This window comes from Alligator mississippiensis, chromosome 15, assembly GCF_030867095.1.
Source record: "Alligator mississippiensis isolate rAllMis1 chromosome 15, rAllMis1, whole genome shotgun sequence".
Taxonomy (NCBI): domain Eukaryota; kingdom Metazoa; phylum Chordata; order Crocodylia; family Alligatoridae; genus Alligator; species Alligator mississippiensis.
Genome location: NC_081838.1, coordinates 18,866,311 through 18,886,004, shown reverse-complemented (window position 1 = coordinate 18,886,004; position 19,694 = coordinate 18,866,311). Strand labels below are relative to the sequence as shown.

General features: G+C 59.0%; 2 protein-coding genes across 6 annotated transcripts; one reads left to right on the top strand and one right to left on the bottom strand.

Annotated features, from left to right (window-relative positions):
• Positions 1–817: 817 nt before the first annotated feature.
• CA14 (carbonic anhydrase 14) lies at positions 818–8,337 on the top strand. The gene is made up of 11 exons (XM_059718342.1): positions 818–999; positions 3,046–3,066; positions 4,950–5,129; positions 5,264–5,406; positions 5,872–5,967; positions 6,380–6,446; positions 6,954–7,111; positions 7,223–7,349; positions 7,586–7,606; positions 7,799–7,883; positions 8,255–8,337. Exons 1-11 carry the CDS (start codon positions 942–944, stop codon positions 8,319–8,321), a joined length of 1,023 nt encoding a protein of 340 aa, XP_059574325.1. The 5' UTR covers positions 818–941; the 3' UTR covers positions 8,322–8,337.
• Positions 8,338–10,312: 1,975 nt separating this feature from the next.
• Positions 10,313–18,592, bottom strand: APH1A (aph-1 homolog A, gamma-secretase subunit). 5 transcript variants are annotated; one of them, XM_059717970.1, is made up of 8 exons: positions 18,435–18,592; positions 15,574–15,744; positions 15,180–15,253; positions 13,766–13,891; positions 13,511–13,633; positions 12,574–12,701; positions 11,858–12,059; positions 10,313–11,304 (listed from the first exon to the last, which is right to left on the bottom strand). In XM_059717970.1, the coding sequence occupies exons 1-8, from the start codon at positions 18,545–18,547 to the stop codon at positions 11,240–11,242; spliced, it is 1,002 nt and encodes a 333-aa protein (XP_059573953.1). In that variant the 5' UTR covers positions 18,548–18,592; the 3' UTR covers positions 10,313–11,239. The 5 variants fall into 5 exon arrangements, with proteins under 5 accessions (XP_059573953.1, XP_059573955.1, XP_059573954.1 ...); XM_059717972.1 differs by having other exon boundaries at positions 11,910–12,059; XM_059717971.1 differs by having other exon boundaries at positions 11,936–12,059; positions 18,435–18,591.
• Between the last annotated feature and the right edge of the window lie 1,102 nt (positions 18,593–19,694).

Here is a 19,694-nt window from a genome sequence, read left to right as displayed (position 1 = left end):
TAGCACTGGATGCCAAGTTTCCCCAAGGCAAGGATTCTCAACTGCGGCCCCACGGGGTGCCTTGAGATCCTTTCACACAGCGTTAGCAGTCAGATGTACAGATGTGATGGATGGGATCAACCCAGAGACTGCAAATGGGAATAGATGGGATCACAAGCAACCTGCCCTGCTGGGGACTAGCTGGGTTCTTTGCAAGAGAAACCTCACTCCATTACTTTTCCAGAGTTAAGAAATAAGTGAAAATCCAGAGTCGGTGTTTTCTGAGGCAGGGAGGGGGACTGGCGTCATGGAAGGCCAAGAACCATGGCCCTAGGGCCTAAACAAGCATAAATCATACGCACATGAATGCACATACCCGCACATGTGCATGCTTGCACATACATACACACACATGTGGAGGGAGGCCCTTTCCCTGAACTTGGCACCAGCGTGCTGTGTCAAAGACCTGAAACCCAGGCCCACGGGCTATAAGACCATGTCGAGCAAAAGACACAGCATCCTTGTGATCTCAAGCCCTATGGGACTGCCGGGCCCAGCCTCGCGTGGCCCCTGCCCGGATCACTCCCTACCTCAGCTGTGAGAAACATGGAAGGAGCCAAATGCTTTGGCTTCCCTCCGGCTCTGACCTGTGGCCAGATCCCTGCCGTGAAACCCTGCAGCGTGGACACGAGTATTTAAGGCATTGAGACCATTGGCAGGGGCCGGGCTGGAGCTGCCTGGGAGAGCCACCTTAAAAGCGGCCAGCTGCCTGCCGGGCTATTGTGGAGTGGTGCAGGGCTGAGCTCCAGTGTGGAGTGGAAGGGGGGGGTGAGATCAAGTCACTCCTGGAGCTGGAGCCAGCTAGGGTCCTGGGACGCCCTCACTGCCTAGACCTAGTCCTCTGGAAACCAGCGGCATTTGAGACTCTCGGAGCCACCTGGCAGGGCCGGGGGAGCTGGAAGATGCTGGTGGCTTTGCTCTTGCTGCAAGGAGCGTCGCAGGTGGTGGCTGGAGGCAGCAGTAAGTGCCCGGGGAAGGAAGGGCACCTTCATCCCCTTGCTTAGCCTCGTCCCATGCAGATTTGCAGGATGGGGCTTTCTCGCCTATGGTTCTTGAATGATTCATGGATTTGGAATTGATTTGGCTGATTTAGCTTGGAATACAAATATTTTCTTAAATAAGATGGGGCTTTCTCGTCTTTGCAATGGGGCTCCCATTCCAGTCCCCCCCCCACCGGGCACTTTGCCCTTGTACGTGGGTCACTTGAGACCAGACTGCCTTGATAAATGGCCTGACATTAGCTCCTTTGGTAGCAACTTGGAGCTGGGAGCCTAGGGGGACCCTCAAAGTTTGGAAAAAGGTCGTAGCATCTGAGCAGGACAGTAGGAGCCTGGGCTGTCAGTGTGGGGGGCAGGATCTGTCCCTGGGGCTTGGAGACACAGACCCCATGGAGCTGAGACACCCCCCCGGACCCCCTCTCTGCACCCCTGGTACAGTGCAATGGCTGCACATTTCCTCCATGCCAAGTCTGTACTGGTTTTATTCTTCCAGCCACCACATTTGCAGTGCTCTGTGCAGGGGGGGCAGGGGGGTGGGGATGAAGCCAAGGAACCCCCCTGTCTCACTAGCATCTCGGCTCCCCTCTGCCCAGCCAGGGCCCCCGTCACGTGCAGCGCTGGGTGTCCGGGCTCCACAGGAGATGGGGGAGTTTGCAGCCTCCTTCAGGATTGGGGTCAGGGAAAGCTCCAGGGGCCTCGGTCCTGTGGGATGGGGAGGAAGGCACCAGCGTCGACCTTCTATCTCCCCCCTCTCTCAGCTGCAATGAGGGAAGCTTTGCAAAGGGAAGGGGAAGGGAAGCATGTGAACCCCCAGATCGCTTGGACAGTGCCGTTCCCCATGGGATCAGTTCAGGTCTTTGGGTTTTCAAGTGGAGAGGAAGGGCCAGGAAGAGCCAGGGTCAGAGCATCGGGGCCCTTGAGTGGCTGCACGGGGGGAACACGGCTGTCACTTGTCCCGTGTGGATGCACCGGGGCAGGCTCCACTACACAGGCCCCGCAGAGCAGCTGGGGCAGCCCTGGAGTCTAAAACCTCCAAAACCTCATGCTTTCCTAGAGCAAGACCCATCGGGGACGGCCTGTGCAACAGCCTTGCTGACTTCTTCATCCACTTTCTGTCTCAAACAGCTGGGACGGGGAGGCGGAGAGCTCTAGCACTGGGTGTGGGGCAGTGCATCAGCCAAGCCCTGGGCAGACAGGGGGGTCCTTGGGGGTCATCCCCTGGCCCTGCCCTTTGCTCCCCAGTCAACCAGAACCCCACGGCAGCTGCCTCAACAAGGAGCTGCCCCACACCCCCATCTGCTCAGACAGAGCCTGGCCAGAGGATCCATTTCGGCTCCAGTCCCAGCGGGGATCAGGTCTCAGATGTGGGAACTGATGCCCTTTCGGCTGGGAACGCTTAATCCTGGTCCCTGGCTCCCCCCTCTCCTTTCTCTTGAACTCTCCAAGACAGGGGGGCCAGGGGCTCAGGGGGAGCTGGCCCCAGCTACTCCTACTGCAAATCCTGCCTTCCCTATCCAGCCAAGGGAGCTGTGACGGAGGCACTGCGGGGTTCACACCCAGCTCCCTGGGGACACGCTGACCTCCTCTTCCTAGGAGCCAACCACCCAGGCAGGGAGCCTATGAGACAAAAACCGAGGTAGCGCCAAGCAGGACAGGGCTGAGCTAGCCTCCGCCCCTGCAAGTCTGGGTGCTTGAAGCCCCATCCACAGGGCTCCTGGTCCCCCAGTGCAGTGGGATGCCGGTGCTTCTGGGGTGGAACCTGGCAGGCCTTTAATAGCCGGGTCAGAGGGCAGGAGACAGAGCGAGGTTAGAGGAAGGGTTAGGGTCTAAATCCACAGGGCCTAGGAGGTTTGGGCTCACAGAGTCTCATACATTCAGGGATGCAGCTGCTTCTGGGGGGAGGGGAGGTGGGGGAGATGTCACAGATCATTATGGGATGCTGGTAGGGAATAGTGCTGACTCAGGGCTGGTTGTGCTGACTAAACGCCTCTGTCTACTTGCCTTGCAGGGTCCCGCTGGACATATGCAGGTAAGGCGTCCACCCCAGGCCCATCCCACTGAGGAAACACTCATGGCAGGACCATGAATAGGACCCTGCAGTCCTGCACAGACTGTTGCTCTAACCACTCAGCCAGGCTCCCAGCCGGAGCAGGGAACAGAGCCCCCATGTCCTGAGCACTGGGCTCCTCTCCCAGTCTGTGATGGGCCCCAGGTGACCTCAGAAAACCCCGAGCAGGCAGGGGCTGGTTCTTCGGGAGCTCAGGACATACAAGTTCTCCTGCACCTCGGGGCTGGGCCCAGGTGCCCCCGTGGGGGATCAGTGGGTCAGTCCAGGACGCCTGGGTTCTCTCCCAAGAGCTGGGGGGCAGGGGGGTCAGGTCGGGACTCCTGGGTTCCCAGCTCCAATGGGTGCTTTGTGCTCCCAGGCCCTTTACATAACACGGAGCAGCGTCAACTGCGGCCCCAGCTCCCAGCTGCATTCCTGCCTGGCTGACACATCCAATTAGCCCAGCACAGCCTGGCACAGCGGATCTCGTGGCCTCTGTAATCCGCACCTAAGAGGCCTTGTGGCCATGAGCTGATGCCAGGGGCACGTGATCCAGCCCAACCCCCACCCTGCTGGGCTCCTGCACTGGCTCCTCCACCACTGACCCCCCCCCAGCAGCCTTGGGCACATCATTTAGCCTTACCATGCCCCAGCCACTTGCCTCGCAGCAGGTTGGGGGCATGAATGATCAACTTCATGGCTTGATGCCTGCTGCTGCAGTGTGGATGCTGCTGCCCCAGGAGAGCTCAGAGCTGAATTTGGCTTTGGTGCATCTCCACTGAGGAGGGTCAGGCCTTACCCGCACTGTGCCAGCACTCACTAAGCCACCCCCGCGGGAGCCCCTCCAGGCCATCCTCCACCTGCCCCCTCCCCATGTGGCTGGCAGGAAGCCAGGGAGGCACTGAGCAGGGCTGGCTCTGGCTGGGGTATCCCATCAGCAGGGCCTTTCTTTCCCTAGTAACTTCAGCTTGGGGCCAGGGCAGAAGACAATGACGAGGGCTGCAGAGAAGCCACTGGCTTTATCTGTGCTTCCCCGCTTGGAAAAATGTTTCCAGCCAACTCATTCTTGTGGCGCGGGACCATTCACATGCTAATGCTGGGCTCAGCTGGGTCAGGCAGCCTGAGCTGTTGGTTCAGGCCACCCCAGAGAGAGCCGAGAGCCTTTTGGCGGCTCAGCAGACTCCCTTTATTTCTGTTGGGGGAAGTGAATCGGACAGGGGCACATTTAAAAGGACAGTGCATAAAGTGCTCCCTATGCCCCTGGTTAGAGTCAGATGCATTTAGATCCCAGCAACTCCTGGCCGCACGCTCCAAGTGGCTGCAGCAGGGCATGAGGTGTCCAAACCCCCAGGGCCTAGAAGTTTTGGGTATACAGAGAATGCAAACTACCTTGGCACCCCTGTCCCCCTGGCTCTGCTCCCCTGCATACAGGTGAAGTGACTTGCCCAAGGCTGCTCTGGGCATCAGTAGCAGAGCCGGAGCTCCTGAATCCCAACCCTGGCTGGCTTCCCTCCACCCCTTTCCAGCGTGGAGGCAGGTTGGCCTGAGATTCGGGGAGACACAAGCAAGGGGGAGGTGATGAACTTGGAGGGGTACAACCAGGAGCTGGGAACTGGGGGCTGCGTGCCCAGCTGGGGGAACGGAGAGGGGTCTAGTGGTTAGAGCTGGTGGGGCTGGGAGCCAGGACCCCAGGGCTGTGCACCCTGCCCTGAGTGACTCAGATCAACTCAGTCACCCCCTGCCCTGCTCAGATGCCTCTAGGGGGTTGAGCTGGGAGACCCCCAGCTCCTGCCAAAGGGGAGGGGGCTCTGAGGCAACCCTGTCTCCCCCTGAACTTGTCCATGATCCACTGCCTCCGTCTCCAGGTCCCTATGGCAAGGAGCACTGGGAGGCCGACTTCCCGGACTGCGGGGGCACAGCCCAATCCCCCATCGACATCCAGACGGGGGCCACATGGCATGACCCCTCCCTGCTGCCCGTCCTGCCCCTGGGGTACGGGAGCCTCTGGGATGACACCTTCACCCTCCACAACAACGGCCATACAGGTGAGAAGGGGACATCTCAGGGGGGCCCAGCTGGGCTGGATCCCTGCTGCCTTCCCTTCCCCTCCCAGCCTCCCAGCAGAGACAGCCCGATAGCCCCCCAGCCCCTGTAGTAACGCCCCTGCTTGCCCCCGCAGTGAAGATGTCACTGCCCCCCACCATGACCCTGCAGGGGCTGCCATGGGTGTGCACGGCTGTCCAGCTGCACTTGCACTGGGGCCGGCAGGGCCAGGCCGGGGGGTCTGAGCACCGGCTGGACGGCGAGGCGGCACCTGCGGAGGTGAACGGGGCTGGCGCTGGGGGTCAAGGATGGGACCAAGGTTGGGGAGGAGGAGGAGGAAAGCCCTGGGAGCATCTGCTTGGGGAAAGCAGTGACCCCCCCACCCCCAGTCTAGACAGCAGCATTTGCTGCCCACACAAAACCCTCCTGGCCGGGACAGGAGCTGTGAGGAATCCCAGCCGGATGCCGGGGTATCCGGTTCGACTCCAACCCCCTGCCACAGCCCAGAGCCACTCGGGGTCCCATCCATCCACAGGCTCTGCCCCACAGGGGAGAAAGGGAGGATGGCCTGGTGCCTGCGGGCGAAGGGGTGGGTGCTTGGCACCACCCAGGGTCCAGCCTCATGGGTCCACTGAGGGGAGGGGAATCCCAAGGCCGTGTCCCAGTTCAGGCACTGTGAGCCCCAGACACCTGGGTACTGGGTGACCTCAGGAAGGTGTCCTGCTCCTACTCTCTGCCCCGCAGCTGCACGTGGTGCACTACAATTCGGAGACCTATGCCAACCTGAGCCAGGCCCAGCACCAGGCTGATGGGTTGGCTGTGCTGGGCATCCTCATCGAGGTGAGTCCCTGGGAAGGAAGGGGCAGGAGCATGGGTGCCTTGGGTAGGATGCTGGGCCTGGAGCAGAGGGGACAGGGTATGGCCCCATTGCCCCTGAGGGACCCAGGGATAAGCACAGAGGAATGGATGCCCCCAGCCAAGCGGAGCATCAGCCCTGCCCTGGGGGTCATTGATCTGATCAGAGCAGGGGCTCCCGCTGCAGTCGGGAGGAGGGTCCCAGAGCCCATACCAGGAACTGCACCCAGATGGTCCGACAGCCCCTGGTGCCAGCTCCAGGGGCAAGTAAAGCTTATTAGCAAGAGCTTGTTACAGGAGCCCCATACAGGCGAGGCCCGCTGTGCCCCAGGCTGCTCCCCTAGCCTTGCTGGGGTGGAAAACAGGCCTGGATTTCCAGTCTCCCTTCTTTCCACAGGCTGGCGACACGCCCAACCCTGCCTATGATAACATCCTCCGTCACCTGGATAGCGTCCAGCATGCAGGTGGGGGCATGGGCTGGGCTGTGGGGGCTGCCATGGCAGGGGCTGGGGAAGGGGAGGAAGCTCAGCAGAGGGGTTGCAGGTATGGGGTGGTCTGGGACATAAGGCCTCAGGGCAGGGCTGGGCTGGGCTGGCCTGGCCTATGTGTGGACGTACACATGGGACTGGCCCATGGGATGGCTGGGGTCCAAGGGGTTTGACCCCCCCCCAGGCCAGATCTGGACCCACTTCTAGGTGGAGGGGCGACACAGCTGTCACCAGCCCATGCAAGTCCCCGCTGGCGCTTTGTGCCCTGGATTTCAGCTGCATGAACTCCTGGCCCCTCCAAGACCCCTGTAGGTGCGACATCCGTCAGTCAGTCATCCAGTTCCTGGCACCCCAGAGCCACCATGTGCCCAGAGGAAGTGCAGCAAGTCCTCAGCATGAGGAAACCGCACCCAGGGCCTAGGGCTGGCACCCAGATCCCTTCCCTGGGCACAGCCCTGATGCCCCCCACTCCATCTCCCCCAGGCCAGAGCGTCTCCATCCCAGCCTTCGACGTGGGCGAACTGCTGCCGCAGAGGCTGGGGCACTTCTACCGCTACAACGGGTCACTGACCACACCACCCTGCCTGCAGAGTGTGCTCTGGACCATCTTCCACCAGCGTGTCCGCATCTCCAGCGCCCAGGTACTGGCAAGGGAAACGGTGCCAGGGCCATTGGGTGGGGGGCACCCACTGCGGGCCAGGGAGAACCCCTGGGGGTACAGCATCCATGTCACAACTGACTCCCCTTTCCAGCTGCAGCAACTGCAGCAGACTCTCTTCTCCACGGAGCCGGGGAGCCCCCACCCACAGCCCCTGCTGGACAATTTCCGGGAGCCCCAGGCATTGAATGACAGGCTGGTGCTGGCCTCCTTCCCTGTGGGTGAGTGCTGGGGCAGCCTTGGGGGGCTCTGGTGGTGGGGTAGGAAATGTGGAGCCCTGATCTGGCACCTCCAAGGCAGGATCTTGCCCTGTGGGCCTCCAATGCTTTCAAGTTTCCCTAGGGGCTCCTGGCCCCTAGACATGTCCTGTGCTTAGACACGTCCTGAGCCCCTTACTGCCTTGGGCGGGTGAGAACTCTCCCAAGACGAGCCCCTCACCACGTCTCCTCTCTTGCAGGTCCCACGGGCTACAGCACAGGTAAGGCCCTGTTGAGTGCGAGTGAAGGGGAGACGGCTGGTGAGAGGCCCTGGGAAATGGGACCACCAGACTCTGGGTTTGCTGCTGCCCAGAGGGGTACCATCTGCCCCCCACATACTCACCCCAGACCTTCCCCATCACCCCAGCCCAAGCGTACCCCTGACCCATCTCCTTCCTCCTTTACTGGCGCAGGAGAGATCATCGCCATCGTTTTTGGTGTCCTGGTTGGGTGTCTCGGTGTTGGCCTTGCTGCCCACTTTGTGGCAAAGAGGATACGGTAAGGGGCTGCAGGGGGGAGAGTTGGGGGCTATCCTGGGTTGGGGGAGGTACAGAGCTACCTCTGGAGTTGAGCTGGGCAGCAAAGATCTCCCAGCTGAGATGCAATCAGAGCCTGGAGGCTCCACCAGCCTCAGCTGATGTCCCAGACACCAAGCTCATCCCCAGCTGCAGAGCATCAGCCTGGCAATGGGAGCTGGAGCTGGCCCCAGCTGCTCTGAATCACCCACTCAAGGGCTGGCAGTGGGGAGCAGCAGGCCAGAGCCCTGGCATGGCTCAGCCTGCCCTGCCCTAGCCCATGGGGGAGCAAATTGGGGAGGGAGATTGGGGCTCCCCATTCCACGCCCACCTGTCTCTTCCTCCCCAAGCTAGGACGAAGAGGCGCCGGGAGCAGGACGTCGTGTTCAAATCCTCGTCCAAGCGTGTGACGGTGGGCTAGGGATGTCACGCCTGAGCCCCGTGGACACCCCCCCTCCCACCCTGATGCTTCTGCCCCAAGGTGGAGGCACAGACAGCAGAGCGGGAGCAGAGGTACAGCTCCCCTTGAGCACTGCCCCTGCCACTGCCTGGGGGAGCAGCCCGCGTGTGATGAGTTCAGCAAGTCTCAGCCCAGGAGAATGTGCCCCCGTCCTGCCAGTCCACAATCACAGCTGGTGGTGACCAAGCCCCCTGGCTCTGGGTTGCCACTGAACCCACAAGGCAGGGGGGTCTAGGTAGATTTCAGGCACAGCTGGACCAGGCCCCAGATCTGCCATGATGCTCCACATGTAGCACGCTACTCAGTTGCCCCCCCGCCTGTGTCACAAAGATGCTGCTGGCACCAGGGGCCAGCTCCAGAAATAAACCACCTCCCCAGATCAGCCTGGAGTTGCTGTACTTTGTGGGGCTGCTAGGAAGCTGGGGGAGGAGGGCATTGCCTTTCTCGCCACACCCCATCCTGCCTCGGGTGAAGGGCTGAGGCTGCAGGGGCTGGGGGATGTGCCAGGTGAGGCGCCACCCCTCCTCTGGGCCTACCCCAGGATGAAGCCACCAAGGTCCCACTTCAAGAAGAGTTTAAAGGCTTAGGGGAAACCCAGGGGATTTAGGTCCTTCCTCAAGCACTTTTTGGCCAGGGTCATCTTGTCCTCCCTTCCAGCCTGAGCATCTAAACAAGCCCGAGACAGCAGGAAGGAGGCAAGGGCCAGACCCTGCCCCTAGTCCTGGCACAGCATGCTGCTGGCTGCAGGCCCAGGACTCCTGGGTTCCCAGGGACTGGCTGTCATTTCTTGAGGTGCAGAAGCTACCCCCTTTCCCCAGTGCAGCCTCTTCCAGCCAGGGACCTTCATGCTCATAGTCCCCAGGCATGGCTCTCACAGTCCAGACCACGCTCCCTCCAGCGCAGCCCCCTCTCTGGCATCCTGGGATTAGCTGGGGGAACCAGTCGGTGGAGGCTGTCACAGTGCATTAGGATCATGGGAATCTGGACTGGGGGCTGCTTTGATCTCCGGGAGGGTAAAACACTGCCTGGGCACTGGGCTTCCACATCCAACAGCTTGCGAGAGAGACTGGAAAGACAGACCCGCCCCATCCTGCTGAGAGCCCCAGCCCCTCCCAGGGTCCTTTCCTTCCTGCAGACCTGGGCACTGCAGCAACACCCTTGGTGGGGGTGGGTAAAGGTCATGCAGGGCCTAGCTGGCTCCAAGGCTGCAGGATGGCACAGGGGCAGCTGGAGGTCTGCAAGGCAGGGGTTGCAGCCAGGCACAAGGAAGGGGTCAGAGCAGGGCTGCGATGCAGCAACTGCTCTCCACAGAGCCAGGTAGGTTGCATCTTTCCAGCCATTGCCCCCTTGGTGCTAAGAGACCTCAGAGGCAGCTGTGCCCACCTCAGATGCCTTGTAATGTGGCCAGTTTGGCAGTGGGGGTTGTGGGGAAGCCAGGAGGGAAAGACCTCTCAGGACTTTGCCTGAGCATCCCACATCCTACAGCCAGGGGATTTATCCAGGGGCACCTAGGAAGGGCCATGGTACCAGGCAGGCACAGGCACATCAGTTCTGACACATGGATGGCACAGGGTCTCTGCGTGGCTGTCTCCTGCCCAAGCTGCACCCAGAGTCTGTGCCAGGCTCAGGCTAGCCCTGGGGTGAAGGGAAGAGGCAGCTCCCACCAGTGCCAGCCCAGTTCCTACTGGTTGTGCCCAGTCCTGCCAGTAATGAGTCAGACCCTTGCAGGAATCTGCTCTGTACTTCTCTGTGCCTCAGTTTCTCCACCTACCCTTTGGCTAAGACACATCTGAAAACTGGGACAAAGAGGACTTCAATTTGAGAATGTAGGATGGGCAATGGCTGAGAGTAGTCCCCAGGACTCAGATACAAGCCTCTGCTCTTGCTAATTGAGGTACTTCCCCCCCAATGCATGGGGGGAAGTATTATATTCTCCATCCTGACACCAAGCATGTAGTCAAATCACTTTATTTTATTTCATTTCAGATCCAAAACAGTAGTTTAAAACCCTCCTGTTACAGCAACCATGAGCTTCCTTCCATACTGACAGTAACAGCACACGTACCAAAGTCAGGCCTGCAGGCTTCTTAAGATGGGCCATTGCCAGCCTGCCGCCTCTTCCCTGCCCCCCACGCTGGAAGGAGGCAACTGGTTTGATTGGTTTCAGCCCTAGAAAGCAGCAGTGTCCAAACACCTTCCTCAGCCTCTGGAGAAAGGTTGCAATCACAGGGACAGCAGTACCAAGGTTTGAGTGGCAGCCGTAATCCACACCCCCCCTCTGCCAGCCAGATCTTTGTACCTTGGGCCTGGGGTGACCGGCACCTCCCAGCCCCAGATGGGCAATCTCTTAGCTACAAGCCCAGCTGTGGCATAGGGCTCTGCCCCATGCCTTCCTCTCCCTGAGCTGCAGCACCAGAGGCTTGCAGGCTGTAGTGTTCCTAGATCAGCAGGGCACCCTCAGGCCTCAGGGCAGAGCCCCGGGAGCAGGGCTGTGGCTGAGCTCAGAACAGGCCCTCTGGAGAAAGAGCTCCCTGTGGAGGGGTTAGGAGACCCCCGCCAGCTCTGTCAGCCACAGCACTGCTCCAGCAGCACACAGGCCTTGAGTACCCGTTAGAGACATAAAAGGAAAGCAACAGTCCTTAATGAGACCGGAGGCTCCGTAGCAGCACCAGTGTGATCAGGGAGCCTCTGGGCCAAAGGCTTAGGCTCTGTTTCCCTGGGTACACTATAGCTCCAAGGATCCAGTGTGGAGCCAGCAGGGCACTGCAGGACCCTGGCAGCCCCTTCCTTGCTGCAGCTGCTCCCCACTGCTGGGAGCAGGGCACTTGAGGTGTTAGCAGGTGTTTCCAGCAGGCAGGAGTCCGGGCAGAGCAGGACACTTAGTCCTCGACGGGGACCTGCAGCGCTGAGTACACCATCACGCGGCTGTTCTCTTCCTCCTTACCTATGAGGCAAGGGCAGGAGTCATGGGCTGGGCCAGTGCCAGCTTGGATGGCTATTGGGGGGGGGTGACAGGCAAGGAGACCTTCCATCTGCAGGGCATGGGGGCACCAGGGCTCTGTAGAAGCCCCCATGGGGAAGGTCTGAGATCAGTAGAAGCCATGTGGTGACAGTGACTGGCACATGCCAGCCTCTTTGCTAGACGTCATGGCAGAAACCATAGAGACTCCTTAACCCTCTGCGATAGAGCCAAGGCTGGCTGCCCCCTTGTGTGCCCCCACACAAAGGGCACATGGCAGGTGGGAACAGCCAGGAGCCCTGCCAAGGCAAACCAAAAACCACCCCTCTCCCCAGAGCTCTGCCACCCAAGCCCAAACAGTGATGGAGTATGGGCCCTCCACGCACCTTGGTTTTGCCTTGGAATCACATCTGAGCCCTGGGATAGCTGCCCCCCAAATGGTGCTCCACACCCCTCCCCACAAGCCCTCTTAGCCCAGGCCCTTTGGACAAGCAAGTGTCCCGAGGCTCCAGGAGGATTAAGGGTGAGGATCAAGCACCTTGTAATGAGGGTTTCCACCTGCCCCCCAAGCTCCCCGGCACATCACCCGCCTGGGAGGAGGCTGGTGGGTCCTTACAGGGGAGGCACAGGAGGATGGTGCGGAGGGAACCGCCGGCTGTGAAGAAGGCCCAGATGCCCATGGAGACGGTGATGATGTAGATGGGTACGAGGCTGGCTTCGTACCAGGGGTTCAAGAACGTCTGGGGGAGATGGAGGGAGTGAGCCAAGCACTGCTCCCACCCCCACGGCAGCATTGCCCCGACCCCCCCCCCCAACATCTCTGCCAGCAGGGTTCAACGCCAGCAAGTGATCCCAGGTCCCTGAAGGAAAGAATCCCTTATCAAGTTGACTCCAGTGGTGCAGAGCGGCACTAACCCCGCTGCACCTCACTCAGCTCTGTGGTCAACAGGCTGCCTCTGGGGAGCCGTACAGCTTGCCCGAGCTTCCTCAAGCCCCCTGCACATCAGAACAGGTTACCTTGGGGTGCTGAAGACCTGCCTTGGCCCATGTCTCTGAAGTAGCCAACACAAAGGGGACACATGTTTTAGTGTTGCTGCCATAGGCCAGCTTAGCCCCTCCCCTCTACTCCTCTAGATTTGCTAACCCAGCAGCTGCCCTCCACAAGCTACAGATCAGCCACCCTGTCTTAGGGCTGCACTGTCAACTGTCACCATGGGGCCTCCTCCTTCAAGCAGCGACTCCAGCCTCACTCACCAGCCCGGACGTGATGAGGTGACTGGCAACCACCAGACCCAGGGACCAGAACCGGCGCTTTTCACAGGCATCGAAGAAAATCACCCCCCAGAAGGTATGCAGAAAGACCACTGCCATGGTCAGGAAGGCTGGGGGAGAGACAGGGGATTGAGCCACAGTAAAGTAGCTCATGGATGGCTTTCCTCCTACAGCCCCTTCACCCCCCACTAGAATATATAGCCCTGGAGTGGAAGGTCTCAGCCCCCTGAATTGGAATGACTGCTCCAGCTGAAGCTGGGAAGGAAGAATCTGGGGCCAGGACCCAGACCTAAAGGAAAGTACCTTGGGACCATCAGTGACTAAGCCACTGAAGGGTGGAGGGTTACAGCTGGGCTGGAGGAGGGGCTCCCACATGGAGCCTCTAGCTGTCCAAATATGACTGCATGGATCTGTGTCATGGCAGGTTCCCCTATTTGTTCCCCTAGGAGTCTCCATGCACTTTCTGTTTGTGGAAAGGTTGAGCCAACCTGGCACCTAGCCAGGAACTGACTGTTCTGGGGAGGGAGGAGAGAGGGTAGGAGCATGAGGTCATCCAGCAAGGTCAGCAGCAGAGCCAGACCAGGCACAGGTGACAGCAGAGGAAGCACGATTTTGCCCCAGGGCTCTAGCCAACAGTGCCCTTCTCTCCCCGCTGCCTCCGAAACTGGAGTTTGCAAGGACTCCTAATTCTCTGCCAGCCTTAACCCATCTCTTCTGGCTTGGCTCATGCCCAGATGTCCGCAGCTAGATGCCAGACAGCTCCAGCATGATGGCTTTGCCCTGCATTCTGGGCCCAGCTGCAATATCTGGAGAGTGGCACTAGAGCTAGAGGGAAGAGGAGGCCACTGGGGATGCCCCCTCCCATCCCCACCCCTGCTGTATCGGGTTGGAGCAAGCCTGGAACTCACAAACTGCTTACCAGAAGTGATGAAGTAGTACGGTGAGTCCCCATGGATCCCGATGATGCCTGGGCCTATGGAGTCCGCCAGAATGTTAATGACTGAGAAGACGCCACTGATGATCCCGAAGGACAGACCCGACACTGCAGGGGGGAGGGGAGGGGAGGGGGGGGGGAGGGAAGAGGACAGTGATTGGAGCTGGAATTAAAATGATGGCCATGCTGCGTACTGCACTGGGCTCCACCCCGACAGGAACAGAACCACTTCCCTGATACCTTCCTGCAACTTCTCCAAATCTGTCATGAGGAGGTGGATTTGCCATGCAGAGAAGCTCAGCAAATTCAGTGCTGTGCTGTGTTCAAGGCATTCTGGGTGGGGAGACTGGGGTGGGTGGGAGGCAGCTGCAATGCAAGCATGCACCAAGGTTACCTGCAGGCGGTGGCAGCCAGAAGCCAGAACAGGGATCCATCCCAGGGAGTTAGCAATGGTGCCAACTGTGGTAGAAAGGCCACCGTCTGTGCCCCTCTCCAGAAATCTCTCTCTGCCAGCGTGAGAGGCTCGTGTTGAATCCCTCAGGGCAGGGGATCTTCCTCCCTGCCTACATGACAAAAGCCTGGTGCCTCAGGTGTAGATGCTCTGGTCACCTGGGGGGGAGCCCCGCTCACTGGCCCAGGGAGCCAGTGATGCTTTTTTAGATTGGTTGGCTAGTGGCCAGCACTGGCAGCTTCGACTGGACTGGGCTGCTGAGGTCAGAAAGGTTATTTAAAGGCCCGGGCCAGGAAGAAGGCAGCCATTAGCCATGCGGTCATCCAGGTGAATCTGAAACAGGCTCTCTCCTCATAACTGCATGCTCAAAGAGTGACCTGCTTCCAGAGGAAAACTCCAACCACCTCTGGATGATGCGTGTGAGTAAGCTACTCAAGATCAGACTACATATTTAGCTTACAGTAACTCAGATGCGTGCTCAAAAGGGCTACCTCAGCCATCCTAGTTTGCTCTATGGGATTCCTCTGAGATTCCTCTGATATTGCTCTACCTTTTACCCTGTTTTCACCCTGCCCCCTTTAATCAATAAAGTTCTCCTTGTGACCGGTGTGGGAGACTTATTGAGGGGTGGGTCTAAATTATGCCAAGGAGGCCCCTTAGGTCTGTGGACTAAGGGAGACTTTCTAATAAGCCCCTGACTTGGGGGAAGTGCCCCAAGTGCCTGTATTGGGTCTAGTACCCATTGGACCATCAGGCCTGCATTTTCCAAGGTGCGCAGAGCCAGAATTGAGTCCAGAGCCTTGGATGGGGGCAGTGGGAACCCCAGGCTAGCGGGTGTGCTCCAGGGAAGGGGTCGGTCGGACGCGACGCACCCCAGGGAGGCACTCGGAGCCTGGAAGGTGGTCGGGCACAGTGAGGTGGGCGGCTCAACGCAGGAGCGCCCCCTACTGGCAACAAGCCGCCTATTCTACGCCAGGCCTCTGCTTAGGTTTTGCTGAATGCCCTGCCCCAGCCACAAACTAAGGGAAGAGAGAGGCAGGAGAGATGAAAACATGGGAGGGCAGAGAAAGGGCATTCTGTTCTGCTTCAGCATCACATTACCCCCTAGCACCAAAAAAACCTTGCATCTACAGCAGGGCAGGTGTGGAGGGATCAGCCTACTACCTTAAGGGAGCACAGGCCCCTGCCCAGCTGCTCACTCACCATAGGCCATCTGCTTGAGGGAGATGGGGGAGCGTCCGTCCTCGCTGATCATGGCCAAGCCTTCATCCGCCTTTCTGGGGTTAGAGAAAGAAGAGCGAGGCTGAATGCATGGGCTGGAGGCAGAAGGCATTTCTCCTGAAGTGGCACCTACCAGGGCAATCAAGGAGGAGCAAGGGAGGAAGGGAAAAACACAGAATGACCCTCCCCCCAACCTGTTGAGTCATCCAGCACAATCGCTGCCACTTTCTGCTGCTAGCAACAAGCCCAGGTCTCACCCAGCTTATCATCTGAGAGTTTCAGGACAACCTACAAAGGAGACTAGCACTAGTCTGCCCATGTCATGGGGTTGGAGGGTGGGGGTGGGGGGAGAGCAGCCTGCCTGACAGGTTCTTACTTGAGCAGCTTGAAATAGGCAAATCTGAATGCCTCCTGTAGCAGAACTGACACAGCAGCCCCAAAGACCAGCAGGCCGTACTGCAGCTTGGAGTCCTCTGGATCACTGAGATGCACTGAAATGAACCAGATCAGGGAGGCCAGGAGCAAGGAGACAAGCCAGAAAAATGCCCTGTGGGGAAGAAGAAAGGAGACGTGGGTTGAGCCATGGGTTGCTGCTGCCTCTGGGGCTCTTGGGTGTGTCATGTACTGGGTGAGGGAAGTTTGGAATCTAATCAGGCTCCCACACGTCAGGCTGGTCACATGCAGAAGCATGTAGGAAGTATGCGGTCTTGCAGATTCGGAGTCAGGCGGACTAGATTTCCATGTTCACACTGGAAATTGTGTCATTTATTGCCTTTAGGAGGCAGTCACCAGGGAAGACACCAACTATCACCACCTTCAAGTCACAAGCACACGCGTCTCTCACCTATGCCCGTCCCAGAAAGGGTACACACACTAGTACCAGTATCAAGCTGTTTACATCTCCATTGTTTGCTTAAATACCAAATCCCTCATGTTCATTATGAGTCATGACACGTGGGTGCTATCAGCTGCAACAGACCAACTGAAGGCTGCAACAGCATAGCCCAAGGAGCAGGTCCAGGCAGACCCGGTGCTGAAGTCTAGCTGGAGAAATTGTTTATTCATCATGGAGAAGAAGTAACCTATCCCCCAGCCAGGCAGCTCCTCTATTCCCTTTCCATGGTGGCTTCAGTCACAGGACCTTTGAGAACTTTTCCTGACTTTCAGATCGAGCAAGAGAGGCTCGTGTACTTCAATGCAAAGCTCCATGTTCACATCCAGCTGGTGGCAACAGACGCAAAGGAGATGTGTTACAGGGCCAGCTAAAGACCAACATAACACAGAACTGACTAAGGGCAAGATGCAGGCAGTGCTGCCCCAAGGAGATCCTGTATTGGAGGTATCATACTGAGCAATGCCTGGACTTCAGAGCTGCAAAGGCAGCTCAAACCCAGCAGTGACTCCGTGCTGAAGGAGCTGCTCTGGCACTGGCGAGGGAAACCTCCTACACAGCCCCTACGGTTCCCACACAGATTACTTCATTAAGCTGGAGCCAGGGTTGCAGCCTTGTGCTAATCGCGTCCTTTCTGGAGCATGAGCTTGCAAACTTAAACCACTCAGTGGCTGAGGAAACAAGGAAGCCACCCCCCTGACCATCAAATCCTCCCAGGAATGTTAAGTGCTCAGCAAGGCAGAAAACCAGGAGAAGCCAGGAAGTGCCAGTTAGGGCTCCCAGTCTGAATGGTGAAAAACATTTTACAGCCTTGTTTCATCTGCACCAGGGGAGGCTCAGCCCAGCTGGGGCCTGTCGGTCAGAAGCACATGGAGAACCCCCTGAAAGAAGCCTGTCCCTCCAGAGCCCATACGGCCAGGAGCCTCATATTCATAGATTCGTAGATGTTAGGGTCGGAAGGGACCTCAATAGATCGTCGAGTCAGACCCCCTGCATAGGCAGGAAAGAGTGCTGGGTCTAGATGACCCCAGCTAGATGGTTATCTAACCTCCTCTTGAAGACCCCCAGGGTAGGGGAGAGCACCACCTCCCTTGGGAGCCCGTTCCAGACCTTGGCCACTTGAACTGTGAAGAAGTTCCTCCTAATGTCCAATCTAAATCTGCTCTCTGCTAGCTTGTGGCCATTGTTTCTTGTAACTCCCGGGGGCGCCTTGGTGAACAAATACTCACCAATTCCCTTCTGTGCCCCCGTGATGAACTTATAGGCAGCCACAAGGTCGCCTCTCAACCTTCTCTTGCAGAGGCTGAAAAGGTCCAGTTTCTCTAGTCTCTCCTTGTACGGCTTGGTCTGTAGGCCCTTAACCATATGAGTGGCCCTTCTCTGGACCCTCTCCAGGTTATCCTCATCCTCCTCACAGCCCATCAAGTGCAGGGAAAGCTGAGAGCATGGCCATATTCATAAAAGGCCTGGAACCAGTCTTGGAGAAAAGGGGCATCGGTAGCTATTGCGTGTGGGAGCGAGGGGCACGGCCTCTGCATGAGAGCTGCCCGGACCCTAGATGCGGGAGGCTGCAAGGGAGAGAGGAACAGGGGAAAACCCTGCTCAGACCCTCAACCTCCGCTCTCGGCCACCGTGTGACATAGAAGACCGGGCAAGATGGACCCAGGGCCTGACAGTTAATGGCAGCTCTTATACTTTTAACCCCGTGACCCCGGTGGGCAGCTCCCAGGGCGACAGCTGAGGAGCCAGGCTCTGCCAGGCCTGAAGTCCGCAGCTTGCAGATGCCTGCCCTGAGGGAGCAACCAGTGATGACAAGACCAATGACGTGTGTGTGTGTGTGTGTGTGTGTGTGTGTGTGTGTGTGTGTGTGTGTGTGTGTGTGTGTGTGTAATCACTCCCTAGTCACTCCCCCAACACCTGCCCAATCTCTCCCAGGGCCCCAGCACCCTACCTATACACACCCATATCCCCCACCCCAATTTCTCTCTCCCTGGGCCCAGCCCCCCAGCAACATCCCAATCAAGGGGCTACCCTGCAGGGGACCACCACCAGCTCCCAGGCACAGCCTGACCCTCAGACCCCCCCCCACACAAAGACTCTCTGCCCCCCTGAGATACCCCCTGCCCCACCTCAACTGCCCAGCCCCCTCCCCCACATGCCCCCTGCCCCCCATGGGGCAAACCCCAGCCCACCCCCACAGCTGCCCAGCCCCTCAGGGGCCCCCTGCCCCCCCTCAGCCCTCCATGGAGCAAGACTCAGCCCCACCCCAACTGCCCGCCCCCCGAACTCCTCCAATGAGTCAAACCCCAGCCCCCCTCAGTTGCCCCCTGCCCCGCCGCGCTCACCCCGCCACCAGGATGATGACCCTGAGCGGGTCGACGGCCACGGTGAGCAGGAAGAGGGCGAAGGCGGGCCCGAAGGCGATGAAGGTGCAACCAAAAAACACGGCCGCCCCCATGGCGCCCGGCGCCACCGCCCCGGAGGAAACGCTCCGCCGGCTACGGAAGCCGACAAACCCCGCCTCCCATTGGCCGGCCGCGGCGCGGCTGGCCAATGAGCACGGGGCGCTCCGCTGCTGCCCACTCGCCCACCCCTCCCCATCAGGGTAGATTGTCAGAGGCGCGGCTCAACCTCGCGGTACTTCCGGTGCCTCCCCCGAGAGGCATGCTGGGGGCTGTAGTTTTCTTTGGGCCCGGCCGGCCCCGACAGCGTGCAGCTCCTCGGGCTTTGTGTGGGCGCTGCCAGCCCCGACAGCCACGTCGTGCCCGCCCAGTGCAAATGCTCGCGATCCACGAATCCCACGGGATAACTCACCGATTGCATGTATTTAGAGTGCAAATTAGGGGCAGTTCTTTTTAAAGCCCCAGCTCCTGGAGTCCCGGGAGTGGTGGAACCTGTCTGCTTCCGTGATGCTGAGTGAGAGAGGCAAGGCGTTTTGGGGCGGGGGGGATCTCTTTTATTGCATCCGCTGCATGGCTGGGATCAAGTTAGACGTGCTTTTGAATTAGGGTTATCCTATTTCCAGTTTCACACACATGATGGCCTCCAGGCACCTGTCTCCAGGTCCCTCCAGCCCCAAGCAGCTCCTTGCTAGGGCAAGCCAGGAAATGCCAGGAAAAACTTTGATGCTGAGCAAAGCAAAATCCCGCACATTTGTTCATATTTTACAAAACCACCCAGACGGAGATGGGAAGACCCAAAAAGGGGACATGTCTGGAAAAACCTGGACGTTCACTAACCCTATTTTAAATGCCAGGCCTTCTTCATCACCTCTTAATGCTATGTTTACACCACAGGTGTGTATCTGGCATGGTTTATGCCTGCCCCGACACGTGCCCGTTCTGCGGGCAGAGGGAGACCCTGGCGCATGTGGTCCTGGAGTGCGCCAGGTTGCAGCCCCTGCACCTCCTCCTCCACAAGCTCCTCTTGAGGTTCTGGCTGCACTTTCCCCCTCACTTATTTGTTTTCGCAAGCCCCAGCCATGGCCCCACCAAGCCCTGGGACCTCCTGGTCAACCTCCTCCTGGCTCTGGCCAATGTGGCCATCTGTCTTACCAAGAAGGAGGCTGTGGCCTGGAGGGTCCTCGGGGACTGCGGGGCCGTTTT

Coding starts and splice junctions, on each gene's coding strand:
- CA14 (XM_059718342.1), top strand. CDS start 942: ATGCTGGTGGCTTTGCTCTTGCTGCAAGGAGCGTCGCAGGTGGTGGCT. Junction 5,130..5,263: donor CCACAACAACGGCCATACAG/GTGAGAAGGGGA, acceptor TTGCCCCCGCAG/TGAAGATGTCACTGCCCCCC. Junction 6,447..6,953: donor GGATAGCGTCCAGCATGCAG/GTGGGGGCATGG, acceptor CATCTCCCCCAG/GCCAGAGCGTCTCCATCCCA.
- APH1A (XM_059717970.1), bottom strand. CDS start 18,547: ATGGGGGCGGCCGTGTTTTTTGGTTGCACCTTCATCGCCTTCGGGCCC. Junction 12,060..12,573: donor ACCTCATCACGTCCGGGCTG/GTGAGTGAGGCT, acceptor CATCTCCCCCAG/ACGTTCTTGAACCCCTGGTA. Junction 11,305..11,857: donor GTGGAAACCCTCATTACAAG/GTGCTTGATCCT, acceptor CTTGCCTCATAG/GTAAGGAGGAAGAGAACAGC.